The following is a 26,703-nucleotide window of genomic DNA, read 5'->3' on the forward strand; positions in this document are numbered from 1 at the left end:
TGTGGGTGACTTTGTCCCAGTGGGATGGGACACAGCCACTGCCATCTGCAGTGGATACGCAGGCAAAAGGAAACAGGCTGGGTAACAGAGGGGGTCAGGGGTGGACAGAAAAAAGAGTGGGAGGTTAGGAGGTTTAAGGTTGACTATACCTTTATGTTTTACACTCAGAATACTGCAATCTTACAATGAAAACATTCGCTGCAATGTGAGCAGATGAAAGCCCAGTATCAAAGAGAACGGATGAATTCCAGTACACTGTGTTTTTTACAGACATTTTGGTCAAGAAATCTGCCTTTTCTGCAACAGGTGAATTTTACATTGTTATGAAATCCATTTAGTATTTAAACACACCTTCCTGTATTTTAGATCCATGGCTGGTTGTAATGTGGCAAAAACTAACTCCTCATCAGGTGATGCTGTACTTTACTGGTCTCTTTGACTACTCTGACCTTACTAACTATATGTTTTACTGAAAAAAGCACAAGCCATACCTACGCAGAAAAGCCACAAATGTTTACTGAATTACAAGAAAATGGCCTTGGTAAACAAGATTCTATTTTGCTGCTTTAGTGATTCAAGAAAGTGCAGAGTGGAGCTGGTTCTGGCTGTGTTTTCAAAAAGCTAAATGGAAACATGGCCCTGTTGTTTGGACAGGCTTCACTGGAGTAACAGGCATATGGATCGCTAATGTAAAGCCTTTTCATCACACGTCCATCAGAGAGAGAGGCACACATGGCCGTGACTACATGCACCTTCCAGTCAAGTATGACTGATAGAAGCTGAGGGAAACATGGACGTGTTCTCATACAGCACGACATGTCTGCAAAATGTGTTTTATAACTTCTTACTGATTAAAAACAAAAAATTATTTGTCTAACTATTCCTCACAGTGGGATTTATGCAAGTTGTACATCATATGTTAAAATGAATGAAGACTTAATACACACCTTATCATTAAATGATAAAGCCAATGATTTTCTGTTTCTGATATTTGCCATAAATCCTATACGAGTTATATAAGTTCATGTACTCATCACAATGTCGGTGAATCCAGACCCTGGTTTAGCTTATTTGTCTGACGTAGACCTCAGTTGTTCAAGGTCTGTATTCACCAACATGATAATGAGTACACACAATTTATTTTTGGTTTTAGTCTCTGCAGGATTTGTGGAAAATAATAAAAGAAAATCATATCCCCTCACATTCCAACATTTGAAAAAAAGTTAGCTCTATTGGGAGCAGGTAGAATAGTGTAGTAGGGAGCAATATGGAGTATAATCAGTGATGACAAATGGCTAGTGGGAAGGATGCGGTAATAAAAAAGAAAAGGGGACAGGAGAGGAGAGAGAGAGTGAGTTAATAAGCTGTGGCCAGGAGGGAAGCAATTCTGCAGGTTCTTTTTACTGCAGAGCCCCTGCTGTGAACTAGGATGTCCACTGTGGCCCAGTCTGATGGTGCAGTACTTTATCTGTAAGGCTGCTGTTAGGTCCAAGCCTCCTAAGTACAGACCTCACAAACTCATGATTTTGTTTTCTGACCAGCACCAGCTGAACAACTAACAGATCATCAGTTCAACAGTTAATTTGAAGCTACAATTTTCTAGTCAGGCTAAAATAGCACAGAGACATACTTGTGGTGCGGCACTGGAAAACACATGCCTGGGAGAGTAGTTTGTGTGTATGTATGTGAGTATCTGAAGTATCCATGTATATGGTGGAGGTGGAAACTTTTCCAAATGTCTTTGATGTTTTGTTTGCATGTATGACAGCCTGACGGACTCAGACTGCACGTGCACAGCACTGCACACGTATATGTGCATGTCGACACATGTGGCTGCAGTGTGATAGGGGTGTAACAGCAGAAAGACATGGAGAACTCACAAGCTGCCTACTCTGTTCGGCAACAATCGCCAAGTCACAGACAAAAGTCAACTTTGAGGTAAAGACAGACACAGGCATTTGTGCGTCTGCATCACATTCTTTCGGTCGTGCAGGGACAACTGGCTTGTCTATGGTGCCATGTGCAGAGGGTGAGCTCCAGCTTGAGCCTCCTGTCAGTGCCTTGTTGTTGCTACAGCTGCTGCTGTTGGCTGTGCATGCACATCTGTGTGTGTGTGTGTGTGTGTGTGTGTATCTGTGTGCAGATTTAAGGCACGCCAAATGTCATATCAAGAACAAACATCCCCACACTGGGGCCACAGCCAAACCCTGAGCTATCTCCCTCTCTCTGTGATGCGCACGCACACACACACAGACACACACACACAATCACACACATGCAAACATATGCACATGCACGCACATGGTCTTGCTTTTATTCTTATCACTTCCTTGTCTTTTAACAAGCAGGTAACATTGCAAAAATATCCCCTGACCTGGTTCTCAATCACAGCATGTGCTGTGACAACTAAAAGCAGCCTGGCTTCCACGCTGAAATCTGACAGTCATGTCCTTTAAGATTATTTTATTACTTAGAGCAATATTTTTTTAGAACTGTTTTTATTTGTTTTTTTTTTAGTTTCAGCAGTTTTAGTATTTGTACAGATTACTTTGGAACCCTGTGTGTCAAAAGCACCAACTCAATAGAAAGTAAATCATAAAAGAAACCATAGCAAAAACAAAACGTCTTCAATAATGACCATTTCAGTCAGCACATCACATCATTGGTTTCATACTATATCTGATATTATCATTATGGACTATTTAACTAGTCCTTCTGAGACACCACAGAGCTTTAAACAAGTTAGACAACTCAATGTTTCTAGTGTAGATAAATAAACTGCTACATTCACTGTCAGCTGGTAGTTTATAACAGTCAAGACAACAAATTTGCTGACTGAGGTACTGATAGCTAGAGTGACCGTTTTGCCTAGACAGCAGATTGTCCCTGAGAGTGTAGATAGAAGTATATTAAACACTAATAACAAGAGAGAGTTCTGCCTTGGACCATTGTCAGTGCTCAAAAAAGCCTTTCAAAACAAATTCTTCATTCAAAAGTAAAAAGAATATACAGTATATATATTTATATATATACTGTATATATACAGATGCCACACACATTCATGTAAATGCTGTTACATACTGTTACATACTGTAACAGCATGGCATGCAAACCGTACTCAGCCAGACACACAGGTAATCTGTACAGGACTATGGGACAATAACAGATGGCGATTCAGTGCCCAAGTAACCCGTGTCTGTCAAGGTGCTGCAAACAGAGTCAGTGAATACACACTCAGGTCTAATATCGTTTCCTCGACATACTGAGAAACAGGATATTTATGGATGTCTGAGATTCACACAAACAGGAAGACACACTGGTCAACACACACATGCATTAGTCTTATGTAGAGCTGAGAAATTTACAAAGCTATTCATTCCACATTCTAAAGACAAAAACAAGACTGGAGGAATAATTGATTATATTTGAGAGGGATATAAAAGAAAAGAACAGAGAAGAGAGGGATGCAAATGAGAGGACACAGACAAATACAGAGAAAAGAAAGACAAAGACGTCAGGGAAAAGAAGCGGTCCTACAGGGAAACTAAAAGGTCCTCATAAAGTGAGAAGGAAGGAAGCAGGACGCACGTGGTCGAAACTGCTCCCCCTCTGGTTTTTTTTTTCCTCCTGCAGTGCTCTGTAATTCGTCTCTAAAAATATCAGGCAGCAGGAGGAGGAGCATAAACAAACACAAGGGGAAGTGAGGCTGGAATGAGGGACGACAGACCAGTGTAGAGAGAGCGCACATTGTAGCAAAACAGTTTAGAAAAGAAACTGAGAGTAGGGCCACCTGGTTGTGGATCTGTTTTTGCATGTGTTATAACAAGGAAAACAAGCTTGGGAAAACAGCAAGGGAGAAAGCCGGGGAGAGACAGAGGGAGCATGTGCCTGCTCTTTTCCAGGCAGCCACGTGAGCACTTCTCCTCAGCTGCTCTGCTCACACTGAGCCTGCCAGAGGGGAGCAGAGCTGGGTTGCCACAGTCACAGTGAAAAAAAAAAAACCCCCCAAAAAACACGCTAGTCCACACTGACTGCACTGCATGCACACACAGTGTCCTGATCCAGCCTTCATTATATGCGGGTGATTTACATAACCATTTAGAAATGCACAGGTGAAGATGGACTGACATGGAATTTAACATGCTCTCTTTAAAAAGCAGAGATATTTGACAGTTCGTCCAGCTATGCTAAGAGAGTATAACCTTAAAATGACAGAGGAATGCAGACCCAGTACAAAAACATACCAGAAACCATCATGCCGCCGGCTGGTTTGTGGTTAAAAAAAAAAAAAATACAGTGTGAAGTTACATTTTGACATTCATAAGCAGAAGCATACGCAGTCTTAGCTCTGTGTTAAGCCTTACCAAGCGAGCTTGAAGCCTTTCATTAGTACAGAGATGAGTGCCTGACATCCATAGCATGTTGTGGGCACTGGGCTGCCCGTTCACACCACCGCATGCTGACTGACAGACTGCCAAAGCCTCACCTCCCATACACAGAAGAGGAGAGATGCACGGAGGGAATAAGGGAGCAGTGGATGCAGAGACAGATGGATGGTTAAGGACCAAGGTCCTGAAAGATACTCCGCAGCTTTGCCAGCCTTTCCACTGTATTCCTTCGCTTATTTCAAGGTGCCGCAGTGCTGAGCACTTGTGCCAGAAATTCACACCTCTCTGGGGTTCTTCAGTTTTCCCAAAAGAGAAGGAGGTGACTTGCACTGCAATATTCACACTGTGAACTGCTGCGTGCAGCAAAAAGAGAAGGACTTGCGATTGCAAAGAATTGAAAGAAATGCCCACATGTCTGGTAATTGTTCCTTTCTAACTTTGTCATTTCTATCGAAGTCTAGCATTGTACAGGAAAGCTTCTGCTTGCTGGCTCAAACTCTCTCCGTCTCTCCCTCCGCTTCTGCTGCAGATGTAAGCTGCACTTGCTGCGCTCACATTGAGCAGGCGCAGGAGCTCTACCGTCCTCCTCCTCCTCCTCCTCCTCCCTCCCTCCCTCCTATTCTCTTTGTCCTCTTCCCTAGATGGCTCTCTTTCTCTATTTCTCGCCAACACAGGATGGTAGCCTCTGGCCATAACATCCTCTGTGCAACGAACCCCTGCCCCACCTCCACCCCTAATGCTATATATGGGAAGGGTCTTAACTGTGGTGACCTGCTGCAATTCATTCCTCCCATATTGGACTGAAGCCCTGACGAGTGTCAGCAGCTCAGCCTGTCAATCTCTTAATGCATTATGTGTAATGAAGTCCTCTCTATGTTTATAGCTATGTGCCGTGTATGTGTTCTGCATACAAGATGAATCAGATGGATATCATGGTGACTCAGCATGTTAAGAGTTTACAGTGTTTTTTAACTGTAATATGCTGATTTTTAATTGAACCTGGGACTTTTGTAAATCATCCTCATCCATCTAACTGACTGGCACAGCAAGCTTTGGATTTCACCACATGCAACACTGTGCACGGGGCTCTAATGACAGGATTACTTTGTATCTCAGGAGTTACGATGATGGTTTCTTTTTATAGCCTTTCCAAAACACAAAAGCTGAAGCATAAGGAATGGATTAAACTATTTACATGTTTATCTGCTCTAACATAAGCTGCAAAGATTAGCATGTCCAGCTAACTGGCTATAGCAGTATGTTTGTATTATCTGTACTGCACACACTACCATTTGTAACGGGTTAACCTGTTCGCTCTCAACTGTAAAAGCAACTGCTTAATCTAATCTTTTGACAGGTCAGACAGAAACATTCACCATTCGCTTAAATAAAAGCAGTCATCATAAACAATGGCCGCCTTGACCACAGGCAGTGTGTTAGAGTGCAACACATTCTTTATTCTTAAGGCACTGAGTACAATCAAACGTCTTTAGGAGTGGCTAATACTGTCACTAATGCAAACTACTCTCCAACATCAGGACTGCCCAGGCCAGACAATTACCGATGGTCCAGGTATTTATTTTGATTTATTAGAACTGTTCGCTCCTCATTGGTTCCCTTATTGATATACATTTGTTTTTTGATGGCAATATCCAGTAAAGCACTTAGTAATCACTTTTAGTATAGCACGATATAAAGAAGCTTTTATTGTTTTTGAGCTTAGCCTGCTGAGTCACTGACTTTCATCCATTCACTTTGCTATTTCAGATGCAGATAGTGCCAGGAAAGACTGAGCGCATGCCTGGCTGATAGAGGGCCAGCAAACCCATCAGAAAAGTTAATGGCAGACAGATAATGCAGTTTTGCTTTGGCTCTTGGTCTTAAAGGAAATATTCCCATTTCTGTTGCAAAAAAAAAAAAAAAAAGACCCACACCTGGTTCAAGCTCCGAGAACAGGTAATGTTTACATGGACCATCTGTCATTGATGACATTATCTATGTTACAACAGCTTTTGGAGAGTTCTCATTGCAGTCTGTCCCAGCATCCCACAAAAACACCTGTCTCAGGTATAACAGTACAAGAAATTAAAAACTACTTGTAGCATGGAATTGTACCTAGATTTTATTTATCTACATTTATCTGGTATGTGCTCTTTTACAAATATTATTAGACACAGGTGCTATGAAAAACAGCAGCATGAGAGTCACTGTCATGCCAAACTCACTATCTTGGATTTCCAGGGCTGCATATGATTGTCTATAACTAGCCATCCTTAAAGTACCTCAGAAAAGAGTTTCTCTATTGTTAACCAGCACTATCTCTTTTCATGGGCTGCTGCAAATATGGGGGACTGGAAGGAGAGAAAAGGTAGGATAGTAAAAAAAAAAAGGCAAAGATACGCTCTAATCCTTTCCAAGAGTGAGACAAGGAGTGCTGTATCCTGGGCTTCATGGTAAGTCATCTCACACAGAGTGCATCTGGTGCTCACCTAGTCATGGCTTACGAACAGGTTCGTGGAAAAAGCAAGACACAACAATGCCCGCGGCCAGGGTGCATCATAATAAAGTTAATATAAACTACATTAGGGATGATTGCCGGACACAATTCCTGGGAACATGCTGGAAGGCCACTGAGTACAGACAGTATTATGTCACCTGCCTACTGAGAATTTCACACTGTAACGGACAAGCAGGACATGCTGACCTAGCTAATGTGACTGATACATCCAGAAGTGTGCATTGGTAATTTTTGTATCTTATTATATTTGTATTTTGCTTTTTTTTTTTTTTTTTTTTTTTTTTGCAACCAGAGGGGTCACAGCAACATTTCATTTTAGTGGTTCTATATTTCAGAAAACTTGTAGAAAGCATGCACCTTTTGTGCTACGTCTGCTGGAAATGAATTAATGATTGTTTTTTTTTTTGAAAACTAGATATTCAATATTGAAATCAGAATGTTAAGAATGAGATGCCATCTCTTGAAAAATAGTCATATGGAGACATCAGCCTGCCTAGCCTGCTGTATTTGTGTTGTTTTTCTTGTCTTCCGTCCATGTTGTGCGTGACTGTACTTTCATTCATGTCCTCCTCTGACCAGCCTGCCGAGGAGAAGCAGCTGCAGACTGGTGCTGAATGGACAGCTCCTCTAGAGAAGAGACGTTTCTTCTCACTGATGCCACCTGCTGACCAGAGCACAACTGAACGCTGACACGGTGAAAATATGTGCATATCAACTGAGGAAAAGGTGTTTGCAATGACATCAAGCACAACATGCAAATCTGAGTTTATTCTCAGTGAATTCATTCTCATTGTCACCTTTACATTAATGAATGTAACGGAAATACACGATTACATAGGTCGCTGTGTTTTAACGTTGCTTCAAGCAAATATGAAAAGATGCTTGAGCTCATATCACCAAGTGACCTAATATGCTTTGACTAATACTAGTCATTACTAAACGTCAGTCATGGAATTTCTGCATCATCTTTTTTTGATTCATTGAAGCCTAATCTGGCGAAGAGATTCTTTTATTTCTTTCTAAGAATAGCATTGTCAGATAATCTGGATTAATCCCTGTACAACGCTTTGTGGGATTAGATAGCGTGGTGAGTAGGACTCTCCCATTCTGCCAGGTGGGCTTTCCTAAGCCTGTAACACTGTCACAGTTGGACACAGTTTTCCTTTAACATGTATAGCTATTGATCTTGACTATCTGATCAGAGAGGGAAATGGTGAGTGAGCATGTGACTGGCTGGCTGTTTGTTTATTGATTACCTGACCATGTTTGAAGGCCACAGTGGGCGGTACAGAGAACAACGTTCATGGCTGGTAAACATATTTGTGTTTACCCATAAAAGTAACCACAAATTATTCTAATATAAAAAATGATGCAAAAGAGAAGCAAAAAATGAAAATGAGACAGAATGAAATCTAACTCTTATTTAAATAAGGCTGATGTCAGACTTGCATTTGGCCTACAGGGTGCACCTTTCAAGTTGCTTGATGTTTCTGAATCAGGAGGATTAAAGACAGATGGAGTAGTAAGACAGACTGACATCACTGATTAGCAGGTAACAGACAAAGTCTAAAATGGAAACAGGAAGGAAAGCAGCAAAGAAACAGATGCAAACATGGGACATCAACTCATAACAGAAACTGGCTAAACAGGGGGACTGAGTAAATTTAATATTATGCAAACAGACACTTCACAGGGCGAACACTGGCAAAAACACAAAACCAGAACACGGAGGGAGGGTGAAAGACAGGATGATGGCACTGATGACGAATGACAGCAAACACAAGAACCACTGCAATGGATCGATATCATGTTCGATATCAGGTGGACCCAAAAAGGTGATAAAGCGAAGCGAAACATGGATGGCCTTCTGTTTGTCTGTCACGTGCACCATGAATAAAAGAACAAAGTGCAGCACGTGCTGACATTAAAGCACTTATTTTAAAAAAGCCTTCGATTTCCTGGTTCTGCTGCAGCAAGCAGGATGAAAATAGGCCGAGGTTCCTTTTCCATAAACCTCCAACACACACACACACACACACACACACCCACACAGCTACTAAACAAAGTGAAGTGAGCAGAAGTAGAGAGGACGAGAGATGTTGAAAATGGAGTTTGGGATTACCTCTGTTAACCTAAATTTAAGGTAGAGAAACAACAGACCTCCCATAAGTGGTTATGGAAGTAAAGTCAGTGAGCACTCCTACCTAAACCTGCAGACTGTACCATAACATGGTGCCAGTTAGTTTTAAATTATACTCTAACCTTTGGTTTTATTTATTACGGTACATATAAAGCCCTAAAGTTGACAAACTGTAGAAATAGGTTATCAGTAGAGATGAGCTCTGAAGCACGTTACTCTAGTTTACTCAGACGATACCGTGTGTATTGGACATTATTTCAGAGCTTGTATGAAATTAAACAAAAATGTGACTGATGATGTTCAAAGCTCATGAGTAGAATAAGAATCAATAATCGCTGAAAAGACATAACATAAGCATAGCAACATTTCTACTTGGTGTCAAGTCACAGCATCACTTATTGAATATTATTATACACTCACATTACAGCTTAAATGAAATATTATGCAAATATTAACCATATTTAAAAAGCATCAGGCCATAATCACTAAAACTCTAAACTCCACTAAGCAACTACATTAATATTTAGTGGCTTTTTGACAAAATATTAATTATTTCACTGTCACATATTGCACGGTGACGTCTACCTGTAATGAAGCACTTCTGAGCAAAAGTATTATAGATGTAATAGCAGCATGCAGACTTCTTGGACTTTTATTACACATATAAAACCTCTGAGGTGTTTCAAGCTACAGTCTGTTTTAGGAGCTGTTACAACTTTTATACACCGCCAGATGTCACTGTAAATAATCTGTTTGAGGCCCTGAAGCAAACAGGGAACAAAGCTCCAAAGCTTCATAATAGTGACCCATCACTATTAATTTGATAAATAAGACACTGGATACAGCAAAAGGTTTTTTTTTTTTTGGTAAAATGAGCAAGTAGAGCAAAAACAAGTAAGAAAGTTTTATACAGTACTTTTTATTTAACCTTCAATGATTTGGCAAAATTAAGAAAGGGGTGAGTGTCTGGCTATCTTAACTGAAAACACGATCATCTTATCACTGAGAATTAAAAAATAAATACCAGTATTCATAACAAAAATCATACCAGCGAGTGCATGTGATGTTATTTCTATGTGTATAAACTCTCTAACCGTAAAAACTGTAACAGCAGCATTGAAAGAATTTTATCCAGTAAACTTATGCTAACAAAGCAAATCACGCTTGGCTAATATATTTTTTTAATTCACCTTTATTGTTAATATCAATAATTAAAAGCTAATTAACTTCAGGCTAATTAGCTTTTAATGCATGTGTGATTTTAGGTTAGAGGACACATTTAAAGACTGTTAATGGAATAAATAGTCTTTTAAATGGACAATTCAAAAAATGATATTAATCATGACAGTGTTAATGCTGTTACTGCACCATTTCAATACAAAGCTCTTCGATAACAAGAACCCTCACACTGCATTCATATTGATTGATCACAGTTGTTCTGTCTAGAAAAATCACATCAAGACACAGAGAGATCAGGTTCTGCTGATCTCCATGTGGTATAAATTTTAGCTGCCACTTAGTCGCCGTGATGCTGACACTGCTTTACTGGAAAAGAAGTCTCAAAGACTTAGTACATTTTTAAAATGTCTTTTTGTCATATAAATCTACACAACTTAAGCGGCAAAAAAAGGGGGAATTAGATATTTACGTGATGTATTAAAAAAAATTGTGTTCGTCTAAAAAAATGCCCAATGTGTACACCTTTTTCTTGTTATAGCCAGTTACGTGACTCCAGCTCAGTCTCCACACAGTTATGAAACAGCCCGGCACACCTTCGTCCTCAGTGAGCATAAGGCTTTTTGGTTTGGAAACCAACGTAGTCATATCTGCTGTCGCTGAGGGGTTTATTCACTGTCGGTTCCACTAAAACTCAAATATGCCCGGGTGAAAGAACAACCCCATCTGTGTCCTCATGCTCTGTCCTCAGTGGAACCTTTGTTTAACCTTGATTTAATCAGGGAAGTTCGCTCATCAATTCTGACAATGCCGTCTAAATTACGTCCATGTCCCTCCCGTAAGTGCCACTCATTTTTTCACACTCCTATGCTCCGAAGACTTGATTGACTTATTCATGTTAAACGACTGTGGTTGTTGCAATATTGCCTGTCACATCCCAGGCAAACCTTCCATCTGGTCAGTCAAGGCCACAGAGACGACCCTGCTATGACTGAAGCCAGGAGTGGTCTGGACTGCTGCTTCAGGGCCACTCTAGAGGGCAGCTCTCTTCAGGTGCACAGTCCCAGATCCAACAAAAGCACATACAAAGACATAGGCACACCGACTTCACAGTTGCTTAAAACTGGTTGCCATGCCATTACCACCCACAAGGCCTTCAAGGACAGCACTTGAGCTATTTTGAGCTTTAAAAATGATCTACATCACTCATGGTGACAAAGCAACAATCACTCAGCAAGGCCTCAGACTTTCAAATACCTCAACTTTCCATTTTTTGATATCTGCAATGCTAATGTCATGAATTACAATGAGAACCCACTGCTTTTTCCACATGAAATCCTAGATTACACCAGCAAGGTAAAATATTAGACAGGTAAAATGTCCTCTAATGTCCTAAGGCCAAAACCTACACACTTAAAAGCTCTGTTTTATGAAACCCTCAGGTGGTTGAACAGGTTTATGACAATTCCCATACAGGATGCAAATACACTTTCCATTTATCTGAAGTTTTCTTTCTGATTCTTAGTACCATAAAATGCTAGGCCTTCCAATGAAAGTTTATGGGACTTATTGACCTTATTGATCATTGTCACTAAGATTTAAAGGGGTACACTGAGCCTCTGAGCTGGACTGCTCAGCCCTGTTATAGTGCCGTGGAGCTGAAGTGCCTTTATATTGTAAATCCCATGCAGGAAGTGCTCAAACCAGCAAGTCACGTCTGTCTGCACGTCAGACAAGCTGATGTGAAAACACATTACGTCTTTCCAAAATCTTTTTTAAAATCATGTTTTTCCTTCAAATCTTAAAACTTAATTTTAATTCTCAACAGTACACTACTGTCCACCTAGCATTTCTAGTTTTTTGCGTCAAAGATCCAGACCCGTGGAAGACATTAGATGATAGAGCCTCTTGACTAGCAGACTGGCCTTGTTGGAGTGGACTGCATCTTTAAGGTTACCCGTTGTACCTCACGTCAGAGCTGAGTGTTCACCCGTCTCACTAAGGTCGTCGTCTAGCAGAGCTTTAAGTATTTATATCGTAGACTACAGACCGGTCAAGTATCGAAGACAAAATGACTATGGTGCTACTGCAGAGAACAGTGCTGACAGTGTTTCTAGAGATGATAGTTTTGTTGCTGGGTCTCACACACCGTGAAATCTAAGGACCAGAAGAAAGTGAATAAGAGCTGGTCGTCCTTGTGGGATTTATACTGTTTAGAGGTGTTTTCTAACTTACAGGGCTTCCGCTAACTACTGATGACTAATAACCTCCGTCTTAAGGACTATACACACTATGTGTAGAGCATGAAGTGAAGTGTGTCTGTGCTGCCACATATTGCTCATGTGTGGAGTGTCTTTTGCTTGGTGAGTTATAGCCTACCTTTGAGGTTTCCATATCAGTTTCTTCCACTTCTGTTGCTTGGCCTATCAGTGAAGGTAGAGAAGAGTAAATGAGAGGTTTTGGTATTCTCTTCTTCAGTTCTCATGAAGTGACTCTACTCTTTGTTGTAATCTATTATCACTGGTCTTTTATTTTGGGCTTTCTGCAGATGACCTTTTTACTTTACTTTAAGAGAACAACACAGGCTCTGTTCAAAAAACCAAGGACTACACTTTCAGTAACCTCAGTACAGCTGTTTGGGGAAATTAAATGACTGACTATCACTGCTTTATTCCAATCCACACCATTTAAAACAAACAATATTTGCTTGAGACTTGAACATTTTAGAAAAAAAATACATCTACATGTGCATCTGTGCAAAGCAATAGATTATTGGGCTTGCAGAGTGCAATCCTTTCGCTCCAGTTGCTGCTGCTGCCGCCAGTGACTCAACACAGAGCGCCCACATGTACCATGAATCACTGTGATCACAGGCCCTGAACCACTCCTCCATCTATTCAATCAATTCATTTTTGCAGTGACACCTGATAATACATTTGCCTTTCGAGCCAGAGCAATTTCTTCCCACTCTTCTACCCATGACTGAGCTTCCTGGCACCTATTGAGGAGTTTCTTTGGCTGTACAACATCGTCTACAGATCTTACGCCTGTCAGTGAGGTAATCAATTTCAATATTTTCACACTGGGAGACAGTGAATAACAGATATTTCCTGTTGAGACTAAATGACATTTGCTATGTGACAGAGGCAAAATAAATGCAAACACCTCAATATTCACTATAAGAAGCTAAAAGTGGGTATGTGATCATAAATACCGCAAGATGCAAAAGAAACAACACCACTTGATTACTAAAACCTGATAATAAGATCTGGATCTTGAAAAATTGATATGTATAAAAAAGGCAAACTCAGCCTTCCTCACATACAGTAGGTATAGGTTCAATAGTTTGAATGAACCCCTGCTTCATTATCTCACACTCAAATCCCCCATGCAACCAATTCTCCACTAACAGGACAGTGTATTAAGTTGTTTTGGACAAATAAATGGGCTGGAAGCAATTTCAGCTCCATCTGTGGACAGATGCAGACAAACTGTCACTGAAAGACAAAGTCGTGCCTATATTTAGTTTTCATACCATTAGATGACATATGTGCATGGCATATCTCCTTGTGTAACTCTACAGTGAGCCAGATGTCCACCCAGCAAGAAAACAAGACCTTTCACAAAAGCGCTAAGTGGGTGTGCCAATGACAGTCAGATTGTCTACAGACAGGGGTACTTAATGAATCACTGTCAGTGAGAGATGTCAACAGCTTACCCGAAATACAGATTATGATATAATGATGACTTCCCTGGTTCACATAAGTTAAAAATCTAAACAAGCTTTATTTTTAGTTTTTTAGGATTTGTCTGAAATTGGATAGAGAATATATATATAATATAACATGTCCTGTTCTGAGGTTTAGATCTAAAATCATTATCTAAACTCTTTGTTTCTAAAAAAAAAAAAAAAAAAAAAAAAAAAAAAAAAAAAGGGTACTGCATGCACTGACAAGGGGTTCTTCATATTTTCATTTCCTAAATAATGTTCAATCTAAACACCAAGTTTGAGATAAGATCATTTAAAAATACTCATTTGAACTAGCTATGCAGATTTTCCCACTGATGATAAAAGGAAAAGAGTGAGTGTTTGAGAATGAAATCCTGATCTTATTACCATAATTTGAAGAAAAGGCTGGAAAAATGGAAAAGTACAATATAATCTCTTGAATCTATACCTGTACAACTATGCGTACTTTGAAACTGAATTATGTAAAAACCTGATCATTTTATATATTTTATAAATAAAATCAATAATCAGTGTTTGATGGATTTAATAAATAGAAGTAAAAAAAGATTATTCATTGTCCAACTGTATGAATGGTACAAGATCTTATATAAGCATTATATAATTTTGGATTATCTTTCCCAGTATAAATGAGATGTGACAGAGAAAGTCTGTCCAGAAGTTACTTTTTAAACAGATGGACTACTGGCCCCATAATAAAATATGGAATTTCTTGTCATGCCTAATTATTTTAAGTTGTGCTTTGTCAAGAGCAAAAGAGATATTTATGTGAGGGTAACACATGCCAGGAGTATTTATTACAGGGAGGAAGCCCAAAGCAGTCCATGCACTGCCCTGTATCCCCATTGACAGGCACAGTTAATCTAACTAAGCTGCCGTTAATGGACCTGGGGAGCAGGGATCACCGTGGAACTTTATGAGGCCCAGCGAGGCAGGTGGAAGATCCCTCCTACACCAATGTGTGTGGATTATCCTGCCAGCTCATCGGGCAAAGGTAAATGTGTTTATTATTCTTTCTGACATGTTCTTCTATGTAAATGAGTTTTTTTTTTTTTTTTTTAAATAGCCAGATTTGTGTATTGAAGCTTTGTAAAACTGAATAGCAGCACACTGCATATACATAAAATAACAAACATGTATGTTTAGCGTAAGTTGTCTTTAAATGCTTTTAAAGTAACTTAACAATGAACCATTATTCTAACTGCTAGGCATTTATATGCATGTATGTGTATGTGAGTCACCAGATGCATCTTCTCTACAAAGGTCAAACAGAAAAGGTCACAGCTGCAGAGGAACACCAGGGTCAGCCAGGTTGTGTGATTTGGTCAGTTCAAGCTACATTGACACTTAGCACATAATCAGATAAATGAAAATCATACAGCCCTGAAGATCAATTCTGGATTACATATGTAGTCATACATAGTACTCTATGTGAAAATAACCAGGGTGGAGTTTAGTATAACAGGATATTATCAAATATTATCAGCGATTTTCAAACATAAAACATGAAGTTTCAGATTCATTGCGTATACCTTCTCCAGTCTGAGAAGACAAGGATGAGAATGCACTGCAGCTAAAGAAAGGTAAGAGAAATCAGACCCGACCTTATGTTTGTGCATGGTGAACAGGCAGACACCATCCTGGCCTCTCTCCTGGCTCTCATGGCTTCTCTTCAATCAATGTCCCTCTGTTTCGTTGTCAGATTGTCACTTGTCCACCGTGCTTTGTCATCATTGCCAAGCCTCATCAAATCCTCCTTTTCCTCCTCTTCTTATGCAGCACATCCACAGTCAGCCAGAAGAAAAATCATGTCACCAGCTCAGACACAGAAAGTTGCAGAGGTGATATAGACATCTGTCTGTATCAGGTATAAAACAGCTGTTCAGAACCTGCAGGATGTCAGACTGACTAGATGTCACTAACCTGTTAAAAATGCACCTAAAGCAGCGTATTTTTCCTTGCTGAAAATCCCTCACAGCTATTGCCACACCATTGTCTTTCCTCTCTGCATTTTATAAACAGTCAGTTTCACTTTGCTGTCCAGGTTGTTTGTAGCCTTGCTTCCTAGCGTATAACCTCAAATCTGCTTCACTGAGCCATGGATGAACAGTTGTAAGGGGGAGGATGGGTCAAGGATGTGAGCGATTTGATTGGCTGGCTGGCCATGGTGTGTGTGTGGGAAGGTCCCTTTGGTAGGCTCCCTGAGAACGACAGCGCTTAAAAAGGGTGGACCTTCACCTCTTTTCCTGTTCTCCCTGCTTTATCAGCCTCCCTTACTTGGCTCTCCTTCACTTTCAGCATCTCTCCTCCTCCTCTGTCTCGCTGTCTATGTTACAAGCTGCAGGCATGCATTCACGACCCCCGACCAAAATCTCATGCCGTCTTTCTGGGGAACCGCATTATTGATATGGCAGCTGCACACGTGCCAATGCACACACATACAGTCACGAATACAGATTAGTGGTGGAAGCTACTTCATGAATTCATAGAACTCCAGAACTCTAGAGGTGGACATGTTGAAGAACTACAGGAATCATCAGATAAAATTTCCCAGAGAAATCAGATACTACTAACAAATCTGGAATTAGATTAGACAGAAAACAATGATGCTCATATAAAGCCAGTTAAAATGTGCCCTAATCAGAAATATGATACATTCAGATGAAGTTAGAATTAACGTAGCCTGAAATAATCCAAAAACAACAAAATATAAAACATTATTTGAGCATTATGTAGGATGTGTCTACATTAGGGACTGGGAAAGTGTTACCCAATAATGTGGTTCTGTACAGACTTCAAAAATATTAACATTTGTGACAGCATACAGTATAGTAGATTAGCACAAATATGAATGCAATGAACTTTTCTCATTTTTTGAGTATCGTGTTTTTCAATATGTTGGATCTGTGCTTTTCCAAGGCTCACACACCAAGTAAAGAGCAAGATCAGATTATGCTGATTTCCAACACTAGAAGCTAATGTCTCAAACCACAGACAGTGATCAATAATCCAGCAACTGAGAAGGCGGAAGGGCAATGCGGGCGTTGAAACGAAGACGGAAAGGGCAGAGAGTACAAATGCAGGACTGTTCAGGAGAATCTTGCCATCAGAATCACTGTATGTGTTAGTCATAATAAGGGCAACACAATTTACCGTCACATTATTCGACTCAGCAGCCGCTCATTTTAGCAGCCATAAAACACATCAGAGATTCTTCCTGCCTTGTAGACATACTGACACCAGCTCACTCAAACTTTTCCTTCCAACAGCAAACTATAAAGTTTCCACAACGCACTTACGCCTTGTCCACTTTATCCAGTCAGAGGGCATTTTTACATCCATTATTTACAGTACACCTTATGAAAAGGATTGATCTAGTAGCGTAGTTTGTGTGAATCAAGACCAATTAGGAAATACCTGCAGTGGGGTTACAAAGGATACAGATTCAAAACCAGAGATGTGCTTGGGTAGACGGAATAATTTTACTTGCAGATCCATAATTTCTGAAATATCAATATTGTATTGAAACAATGTATATTAAGTAGGATTTTGCTTCCTCTTAAATACCTCCATCTCCTTGGCCATTGTACAGACAATGGTACAACAATTATTTGACTTTCTAAAAAAATATAAAAAATAATGCAATTAGTTTGTTTTGTGTGCATATAACCCTGCTCACTGCACTGAAAAATACTTTGCTATCGGGTAGAAATACTGTAGGTTTATATTTATATGTGACACTCTGTGTAGGTACTGACGTGTATTTATGCAGCAAAGAGGTTTATGGGTAAGCGTAGGTCCCTGAGGACTGCAGCACAGCCAAATGTGCCCCCCACCCTCCCAACACTATGTGTTGTGTGAAGCTGCATGACCTGCACATCACTTGGTTGATCTGACTTCCTGATGGGAGGAGAAAGGCTTTGGTTAAAAACATTAGCAAGTTCTCCACTTCTTAATTGGTGCAAAACTTACCTAAATCTTTTGTTCGGTTATCAAAGGCATAGAAATTCTGAATGGCAACCATTTGATTACACCCGTCGCTCTTGTTTGTTCTTCTCAAAGCAGCATGTGTGAAAGTCATACATTATTTCAAAAAATAAGAAGGCGTCCAGGAAGAACCCTGGACAACAGCACCACCACATGTGCTGCAAAAAGAAGAAAAGCACTGTAAGTTCCCAAAGCCAGGCAATCTCAATCCCCTCGCTGTGAGCCTGTACGTGGAAACCACAAATAGGATCTGTGTCAACACCCTCTAAGAATGTATTTGACCGACTTTCCCCCCATTTCCATCAAAAAGCAAATCTACCAGCTTAAAACACAAAACCAAAAAATCACACCGATTCACATAATATCATTAAAGAAAGACAATGTATACAAGTAATCCAGCAGAAGAGACAGACTTTACAATTAACTCTAACAGGTTATTTTGAACTGTTAAAAAACAAAATGATATCAATTGTAGTGGTGAACACAAACAGCACAAACTAGGATCAATACACCATCTCCCAGCTGTGTGTGTGAGTACAGAGACTCCTAGTGGTTCAAACCTGGCCTGGTCTGATACGCTTCTAACTCACAACTGACCGCTCAAAGCGTACCAGTGTAGACACACACATGCTAGAGCGCACACACAAAAAAATACACCAAAGTTACAGTGTCCACTCAGTTTAGACTACGTGACACTTTGCCTGACAGCACATACCACACACACAAGACCAAAATGAATCTGCCAAAACGTCCCAACTCCCACAGGTTTACACTCAAAAATGTCTTCCCAAAGATAGAAGTACAAGTCTACACACACAAACACACATGCAAAAGCTAAGAGTTTCCGGGCTTCATAGGAAACTGTGGATAGCACTTCTCACAGCTATAATTAAATAATAATGACCAGACATCATTTGGGAAGTGTAGGTATCATCAAAGACACTTTCCCCTATTGGATCTGTAGTGATGGAAACCCAGGTAAAAGCTTTGACCCTTTATTTTTTTCCTATTATCGATTCCACGGTATACCGTAAGAGTCTTTTAAGAGTTTAAAAGGGACATTCAATATTTGATACTGTAAATGTTATCTAAATGTAATACTAAATAAATATATATTTCAGGTTTTCCTCCAACTTGTTTAGCATGGAGGACCAGATGTTTCCAGGCAACATTTGGACAGACTAAAAACATCATCACCTGTCACTCACCTTTTCAGCTTGTGCCTTGAGCCTCTTTGGCACAGTGTCTCTGGTGACAGCAAAGCCTTCACACCCTGAAGAACAGTGTCTTTACCCGCAGTGTGTGTCCACAGTATTGACCTAACTGTGGCTAACTAGGCTCATAGAAGAAAAGCTTCACAACAGTATCCAACTCACAAAGCCCTGTGTGTGTGTGTGTGTGTCTGATGTTGTTTGTCCAATAACAGCAAACAATGGAATTCCATGGCTTGCAACTGTATTCAGTGCTGGCCTCTCTAAATGTAAAGAGCATTCAGACACCTTGGTTGGTGGACAAAGCTGTGAATTTGTGTCACATGCGGCATGGGTGGGCCATCGCAAGTGGGGTGACAACAAGGCCAGTCCCACTGTATCTCTGCTCCACCAAGGTATGATGCACCTTTGTATTTTTCTATAGGTAAAACAGTGTGTATAGTAGTCAGAAATCAGACTTACCTGATTTTGTCTGCTGCACTGTCAGACCTACACGAAAAGAAAAAGAGAGTTCAGTCATGGGGTGCTGCATCTGCTACTAATGATTATACTTTTAATTTAGCACATTTCTCTTCACTACTGCTTTAAACAACAGTAATGGCATATAAACAAATACCTTATTACATATAATATAGTATCATGGGGTTGTAAATATATATCAGGCCATTTGTATAGTTTATGATTGTAAATTACTGTAATTCTTTGTTAGCATTATATTATATGCATGATAAATGTGTACTGCTGATAATATCAATCAATATCAATTGATTTGTATAATACACAGTATGTGTATAATTAACCTATATACAGTATATACATTAAATATGATAAAAGTTATCTTAGTTTATTAATTAGATAGCTCATCATAATTCAGATGCAGTTGCTTAATTGGAAGATATCATCATACATAATTATACATGATATAGTGTACAGTAATAAGCACACTATATGCCTGTATGTGTGCTTACAAATACACTAAAGTGTTAAGTATATAATGTTATCATACCTGCTAAAATGCCTGCTAAATAGGAAAGTGCCATATGCCTTTAAGGCAAAACATTGCAGTTTTACTATGGTTATGTAACTAGATTTGCTATGCTATAAACAGACTGAATTGACCAAGTGATGGCATGTCTGGCAGTGTGTAATCCAGATTCACCACTCACAATCATGTTCTGCGTCATCTTCACTGATGAGTCATATTACACTGACTTAGCACAGTCACATTGTGCTATTACATAATCCCTCTGCAGTTGGAGGAGTTGAACTTAGTAGATACCCCAAATGCAAATGCAGGAAAATGACAACAAATGAGCAAACTTGACCTTATGTCAGCTTCTCTCCTTGAACCACCACAGACGCCCTGATAATCCGGCAAAGGCAGCTAAAATCACAGCTAGTGGCAAGTATTAGCTGACAACCTACTGTCACTTCACTGGAAAATGCAGCTGCACACGGCACATTGAGCAAACCGCAGCACAAAAGACAGATGCAGTGAGAGCAAAACAAAACTGACGGACACGGTGACGACCAGACAGATAGAGTTTGGGAGATGCAGCGGTGCATCCTCCAGGCAGAAATGCAGCTGTTTTTACCTGCAGAGGAGACATGACATTCCGTGCCCTCTAAAGCCGGCTACAGAACGCTGCTCTCCCTGCAGCTGCTGCAGACGCCCCTCACTAGCTATCACCAGCACAGCAAAGAGAAGAACAGTGAGAAATCCCATAGGTTTGACAGGTGCTGTTCCTAATTCGAGCGAGTGCAGACACTGAGCAAAAAGAGTGTGCGGGAGGGAGAGCCAGAGAGAGAAACATGGAGAAGAGTGCAGGACAGAGAGAAACAGTGGAGGTGTAGTGAACGAAAGACAGAGCTGAGGACAAAACCAGCTAAGTGGCTGGTTGTTATAAGACTACAAAGGTAGATTTGTGCACATTACATTTCAAGACTGTTTCTGGATAAATTTGGGACGTTCTGTATGAAAACAAATTGCAGCTTCTTTACTGCATCATAATTATTTGCATCATCAAAAGCATGAAATTAGCCAGAGTGAAAGGAGAAACCTTCGTGTATGGATGTGTTTTTTTTTTTTTTTTTTTTTTTTACAAAGGCTGTGGTTGTCTCATATGAAACACTACGAAGTGTTCTACCTTTCCTGCATTAAGCACAATGAAATGTGCTTAATTTAGCTGTTAATGCAACTGTGATCAAAACATCCAACATTTGTGGCACCTGATATCTATTATATGCTGATTTCACCTGAAACTACTCGACTGTTTTTGTTTTGTTTGTTTGTTTTTTGTGCTGGTGGCAAAATCTAACATGCTCCCAGCTAAGCAGCACTGCTAAGTATAGTCCTGGTAGAATCCAACCGATAACACAGACAACAATGAGGACTGTAATTTGTTGCTTTGTTCTACTCTGCTTTTCACTTGTACCATCACTCTGTCTGAAATTAGGCTGGGGAACAAGCAAGAAGGCACTAGTTAAATGCTAATCATATAGAGTTAACAACACAGTGTTTCAGGCCAAAACGACAGCATGAAGTTTTGTACTTTCACTATTCTGATGCATCATGTTCCTGGTTCTCTGGGATGGCAAACGATCACTCACTGAGTTTCCTCCTGGCTTTACTTCACTGATAAAACATTATGAAACCACACTACACACCCCACACCAGAAGGCACATACACACTTTAACAGGTACCTGCATGCAATTACACACCAGGTTCAGTAACTGATTCAATGTGGGGACCTGTCACTGGCACAGCTGTGACAACTGCAGCAAATTCCAAGGTGAAAAAAGAGCTAATGATGCTGAAAAAGAAAAACTGAAATACTCTGACATTTTCAGATGATTCTTCCTTCCAGTAGCATGCATGTGCCCGGATAGACTACATGCACACATGAAACAAACACAGTGTATTCTACATCCTTCCTGGACTCACATATCTCTGTTATTATATTCAATGCCAACTTTTTAATCAAGCAAAAAACATGAAAATGTCTTCAAAAAACAAGGCCCATGTAGTGGCAGCAGAAGGTACACACATATTGCTCACCTCTCTTCACGAATTAATGGCGTCAAAAAGCGAGTGCTGTCATCTTCATGGCTGCTCTGCTGGCTGCTCTGCTGGCTGCTCTGCTGGCTGCTCTGCTGGCTGCAGAGGAGCAAGAGCAAAGTAGGAATATCAGTCATTACACTATAGTTATACTAAACTGCAATGTAGATGTGATAGTACACTGTATATACATTATTTGTTTTGTAAGAAAATCACATAAACAGGGTTTCTAAAGTTGTAGGTTGCTACGTGCTGTGGTGTTTTTGTCCATAGAAACAAGAAAAATAAAAGTAGAAAAAATTTAGTATAAAAGTCTAACGGGTCATTTTTGATATTATCAAGGGACCTACTGGGCAAAAATGTCAGTTTCTGTGATACATTTTTTGGTGATACACCTGATATCATCTGTCCAACAGCCTGTAAATATACAGATACGCAGCAACTGCCAACATGTATACAGCAACTTGCTCTACTTTAATTGTGTGGCTGCCTATGCATATATCCAATAATAACACTAGAGGGGGCTATATGCCAGAGGCTTGACACGGCTATATGGATACACGGATGTAAGAAACACAAAAAATGCACAAATAGTTATAATGTCTGATGTCAGTTCACGACTGTCATTTTTCTTCAGTGGATTATTTCCTTATTTTATGATTCTATTCTCGATCCAGTCCACACTTTGACATTTAAGAATAAAGCCGGCCTGTTTAGAAAGGTCTTCATTAATTCACTTACTCTGTGGAATGCACTCATCTGTTTCCTACAGCAGGAATAGGCTAGACTGAAGTGGTGCAGGAATGTATGAAAAATGCAGACTTTGGGAGGTTGAGATTATTTTGGTATATTGTAGATGCACTCTCAAACAAATTTTCAACATTAATTAATTGTCTCTCTAGTCTGCAAACTCTGCAAACTCAAAACTTTTATGCAGCTACTGTATTACTATATACTGCATACAGCAGTAAACCACTGCCTAACCATTTAGGGTTCCTTTTCACATAAAGTTAAAGGATGTGCCTTTATTGCGAAAATGCTGCTGCTCTCTGCAAAAAAAAAAAAAAAAAAAAATCACCTTTCAGCTGACAGAAAGTCAATGTTTAACATGCAAAGTTAAAGGTAAAACATATCTGCTGCAAAAGCAGCCGTATATGTTTGGCTGTATACTAATGTTTATACTTGTAACCCCGAGCTCCTTCAGGCCATACTCATCTGACATCACATAAACAGAAAGTTGACATGGCATGGGGTCTCACTGAATTATTCATCACTCATACACAATTGATGGAATATGCACTTTGACAACATGATAGCGAGGAGGTGTAACAAAACACTATCCTGTTTAAAACAATGATAGCCTCTGACACTACACAGTACAAATACCAGAAAATGTGTGAAATAACATTATTTCTCAATTTGTGAGTAGACAAAAACACAGGGAGTACAGAGCTACTGTAGATGAAGTAGGAAACCAGTCTGAAACAAGTTTTGAAGGAATTTCTTAGTCACATGGTTTTTAAAATATATTATTAATGTAAAATTATTATAAGCTATAACATACTGTAGTATGAAATGCAATCAAAACTAGTATTTGAAGACCTGTTAGATTTAACTAAAGTTTCTAACATACATTTTCGTATGTCACTTTGTAAGAGGTTATGTGTGAAATATTTAAATACTTGGAGAAGGTGGAAGAAATGAAGCCTGGTCAAAGATACTGCATCAGTTCCTCAAAAATAGCTTTGGTCTTATCAGGCTGCAGAACAGCTGATTCCACTATATCTGCAAGATTCCACTGTTCCCAGACACACACATGCACACACATACGCCCAGATGCACATATACAGTACCTACAGCACACACATGGTATGCAGCTTGAAAAATACAACGAGAAAAGCACTAGAATGCCAGGATTAATGCTATGGTGATAAATGTAACGAATTATAAAAGAACAATTAGAATTACACGGTGGACTACAAACGTCTTACTGAGGATCCACTTTAAGGTCAGAGCAGATTAAAATCAAAAACACTGACACTCACGAGCGTCACTGAAACTACTCGTGATTTTATCCCATCATCACAACAGCTTCATGGATTTAAACCAACCTTAGTGGAAAACTGCTTGTTTAATGACAGTGAAGGAGAGCTATAGCTGCATCAGAAACTACATTCCTCAATGTATTTCATACCATCACAGTAGCAGCCAGTATAATTACAATATATATTAAAAGCATATTGCCTCTCATGTATATCTTACATTAACCTTTTCAATACTTACAGTATTTTTAATTGCTTCCATGATGACAAGACCATGTTAAAACTGTTCAGAGTGCGCCTGATCTCGCCAGCACACTGGCTAACTATAACCACTCTGCCGTGTTTGTATATTAACTGGGCAATTACCGCAGGTTTAAAGCCACAAACCCAGAGTATCTGATAGTGCTGCACATTAAGCAGAAGCTACTGCACAATTTGTGCTCATGTACATAGTCACAAAACACGTAATGACCAGCAATGATCGAAGAACATGGCTTAAAGATATGATTTTGTTATAATCCCTTTGGAGTTCAGTTCTTACATCTTTGCAATTAGTACATTAAATCTCTTCAACTGTACAAATTAAGAGATTTTTCATTTCTGAAACATATATTTGTGAATCTGTCATAATACCACACACCTTTCAGGTTCAGCCAAAGCCAAATTATATTCGTTCAGCTCTGACGGTCCATGGCTTAGAAGCTAATTCATTGTGACAAAGTGCTGGGCAGCCATGGGTGTCGCTCCTGGTGGAGATAAAGTCCAGTGTCCAGCTCAAAGAGTGGAACTGATAAAAATGCTGCAGCTAAAAATAATGTACTGTCGTAAGCGTTACACCGGGTTGACACAGAACATTCAAACTGACATGGTTTTCCATCCACTTTTGTTAGACTCTAACCATCAGACTGAGGTACAGCATTTTTCTCCATTGCTTTATTCTCAAACATCAGCTTATAAAGCAATGTTAGGAGTCTGCAGCCACCTGTAAGGTAGTACTTCCTATTGCCACAGTAATTTCTTGACATAAATGCTAACATCAGCATGCTATGATGGATGGATGTTCATCAAGTACAGTGTTTACTGCTTTCAGCATATTAGTTGAACTTGTCAACATGCCGACACCTGTCAATAAGCGTTACATACAAAGTCTGATTGGATCATCATTAGTGTCACTCATCAGTCACAAAGCTTTGGATGACTTGGTTTCTGATGTGGAGCTAGATGAAAAAGTGAAGGGATCACTGAGCAACACAAGGCCACAGATCATCATCATATTTTTCACTTAACGTCCTCGTTTGTAGAACAAGGCACAACTGTAAGAAACCTCTTGTGTCAGTGCTGTTTTGATTATGTCCATTCAACATTGTATAAACCAATTCACAGTTTATGCAAAGTACATTATCCAGTATTTCTTAGAAACTAGTATAGGTAGTGAAGAATGTGCAGGCACATTTTCTATTTACATGATGTACACCTTCTATCTGTGTACATGATCACAGGTACTCAAGCAAAATCCATATTTACTGGATGTAAAGTGTCACAAAGAGCATATTGCAGAGGTTGCTATTATAGAATGGTCTTCCATTAAACAGCCTGTAAAGGGATGTGGGCAGCAATTCTGCCACTGTGAGAAAATCATCAGAGACAACAGGGTGTACGGCAGCACATTGTGTCCCCACAACGTTATGTGACGAAACCTGCGTGTTCCGCATCGTCATTCATCAATAATTAAATGAAGATAAACAATAAAAGCTGGATTATATATGTCGCCCCACACAGCTTTAAGCCTGGAAATGTTTTTATATGCTACATGCAGCTAGTAAAAAGCAGCAGATTTAGGAGGAGCCACGTCGTCTTAGCGCCACAGTAGTAGATTAAGCTGAGGAACGCTTGTTAGAACAGTCCACATTTTACCCTGAGGGGGGAGTGGAGCTTTTCTCCTGGTGTGGCACATAATGACAGCGTTTCGTACTTAGGGACACTGTCTGGGTTATGCACACGTACCTATGGAGAGACAGTGGCTTCCACCGATATAACGATAACACACTGATGGAATGAGAATACAGCAAAAACAGGTGATAAAAATAACACAAGGAGAGAGAGAACTACTAGACATTCAAATTTCTTCTAATAAACCTGCACTTGTCACTGATTTGCCTTCACTAATCACAGTGAAGTGAGTCCTACAAACACGCTCATTCACAGAACCATTAGTGAATCCAGTTCAAGTTAATCTTCAAGTTTTTGTAGGATTTATTCAAATTTGTAGGGTTTGTAGGGACACAGTATATCAAGATACAAGTACTTCTGTTCATTCTGTTCAGTCACACTACTAAAGTCTTTTGTTATGTTCAGTAACTACTAGCCCTTTTTGGGATTTCAATGAAAAGGACACATAAACTTTTAAAATACTGTAACTTTGAAAGGTCAGATT

General features: G+C 39.7%; 1 protein-coding gene across 13 annotated transcripts in view; it reads right to left on the reverse strand.

Moving 5' to 3' along the window:
- Nucleotides 1–26,703, reverse strand: part of gramd1bb (GRAM domain containing 1Bb) — a 68,265-nt gene that overhangs the window by 30,663 nt on the left and 10,899 nt on the right. For 8 of the 13 annotated variants that reach the window (XM_026318954.1, XM_026318860.1, XM_026318877.2 and 5 more), the window contains 2 exons: nt 22,228–22,326; nt 19,631–19,657 (listed from right to left, as the gene is read on the reverse strand). Coding sequence is in view for 11 of the 13 variants with exons in the window: in XM_026318860.1 (XP_026174645.1) it covers nt 19,631–19,657; nt 22,228–22,326 (126 nt within the window). In the remaining 2 variants the exon portion in view is untranslated. Of the gene's footprint in view, nt 1–4,364; nt 4,474–12,601; nt 12,646–15,574; nt 15,799–19,630; nt 19,658–22,227; nt 22,327–24,510; nt 24,588–24,909; nt 24,929–26,703 lie in introns of those variants that run through there. The other 5 variants (XM_026318963.1, XM_026318912.1, XM_026318920.1 and 2 more) reach the window with 5 other exon arrangements.

Source organism: Mastacembelus armatus, chromosome 13, assembly GCF_900324485.2.
Source record: "Mastacembelus armatus chromosome 13, fMasArm1.2, whole genome shotgun sequence".
In the NCBI taxonomy this organism is placed as follows: domain Eukaryota; kingdom Metazoa; phylum Chordata; class Actinopteri; order Synbranchiformes; family Mastacembelidae; genus Mastacembelus; species Mastacembelus armatus.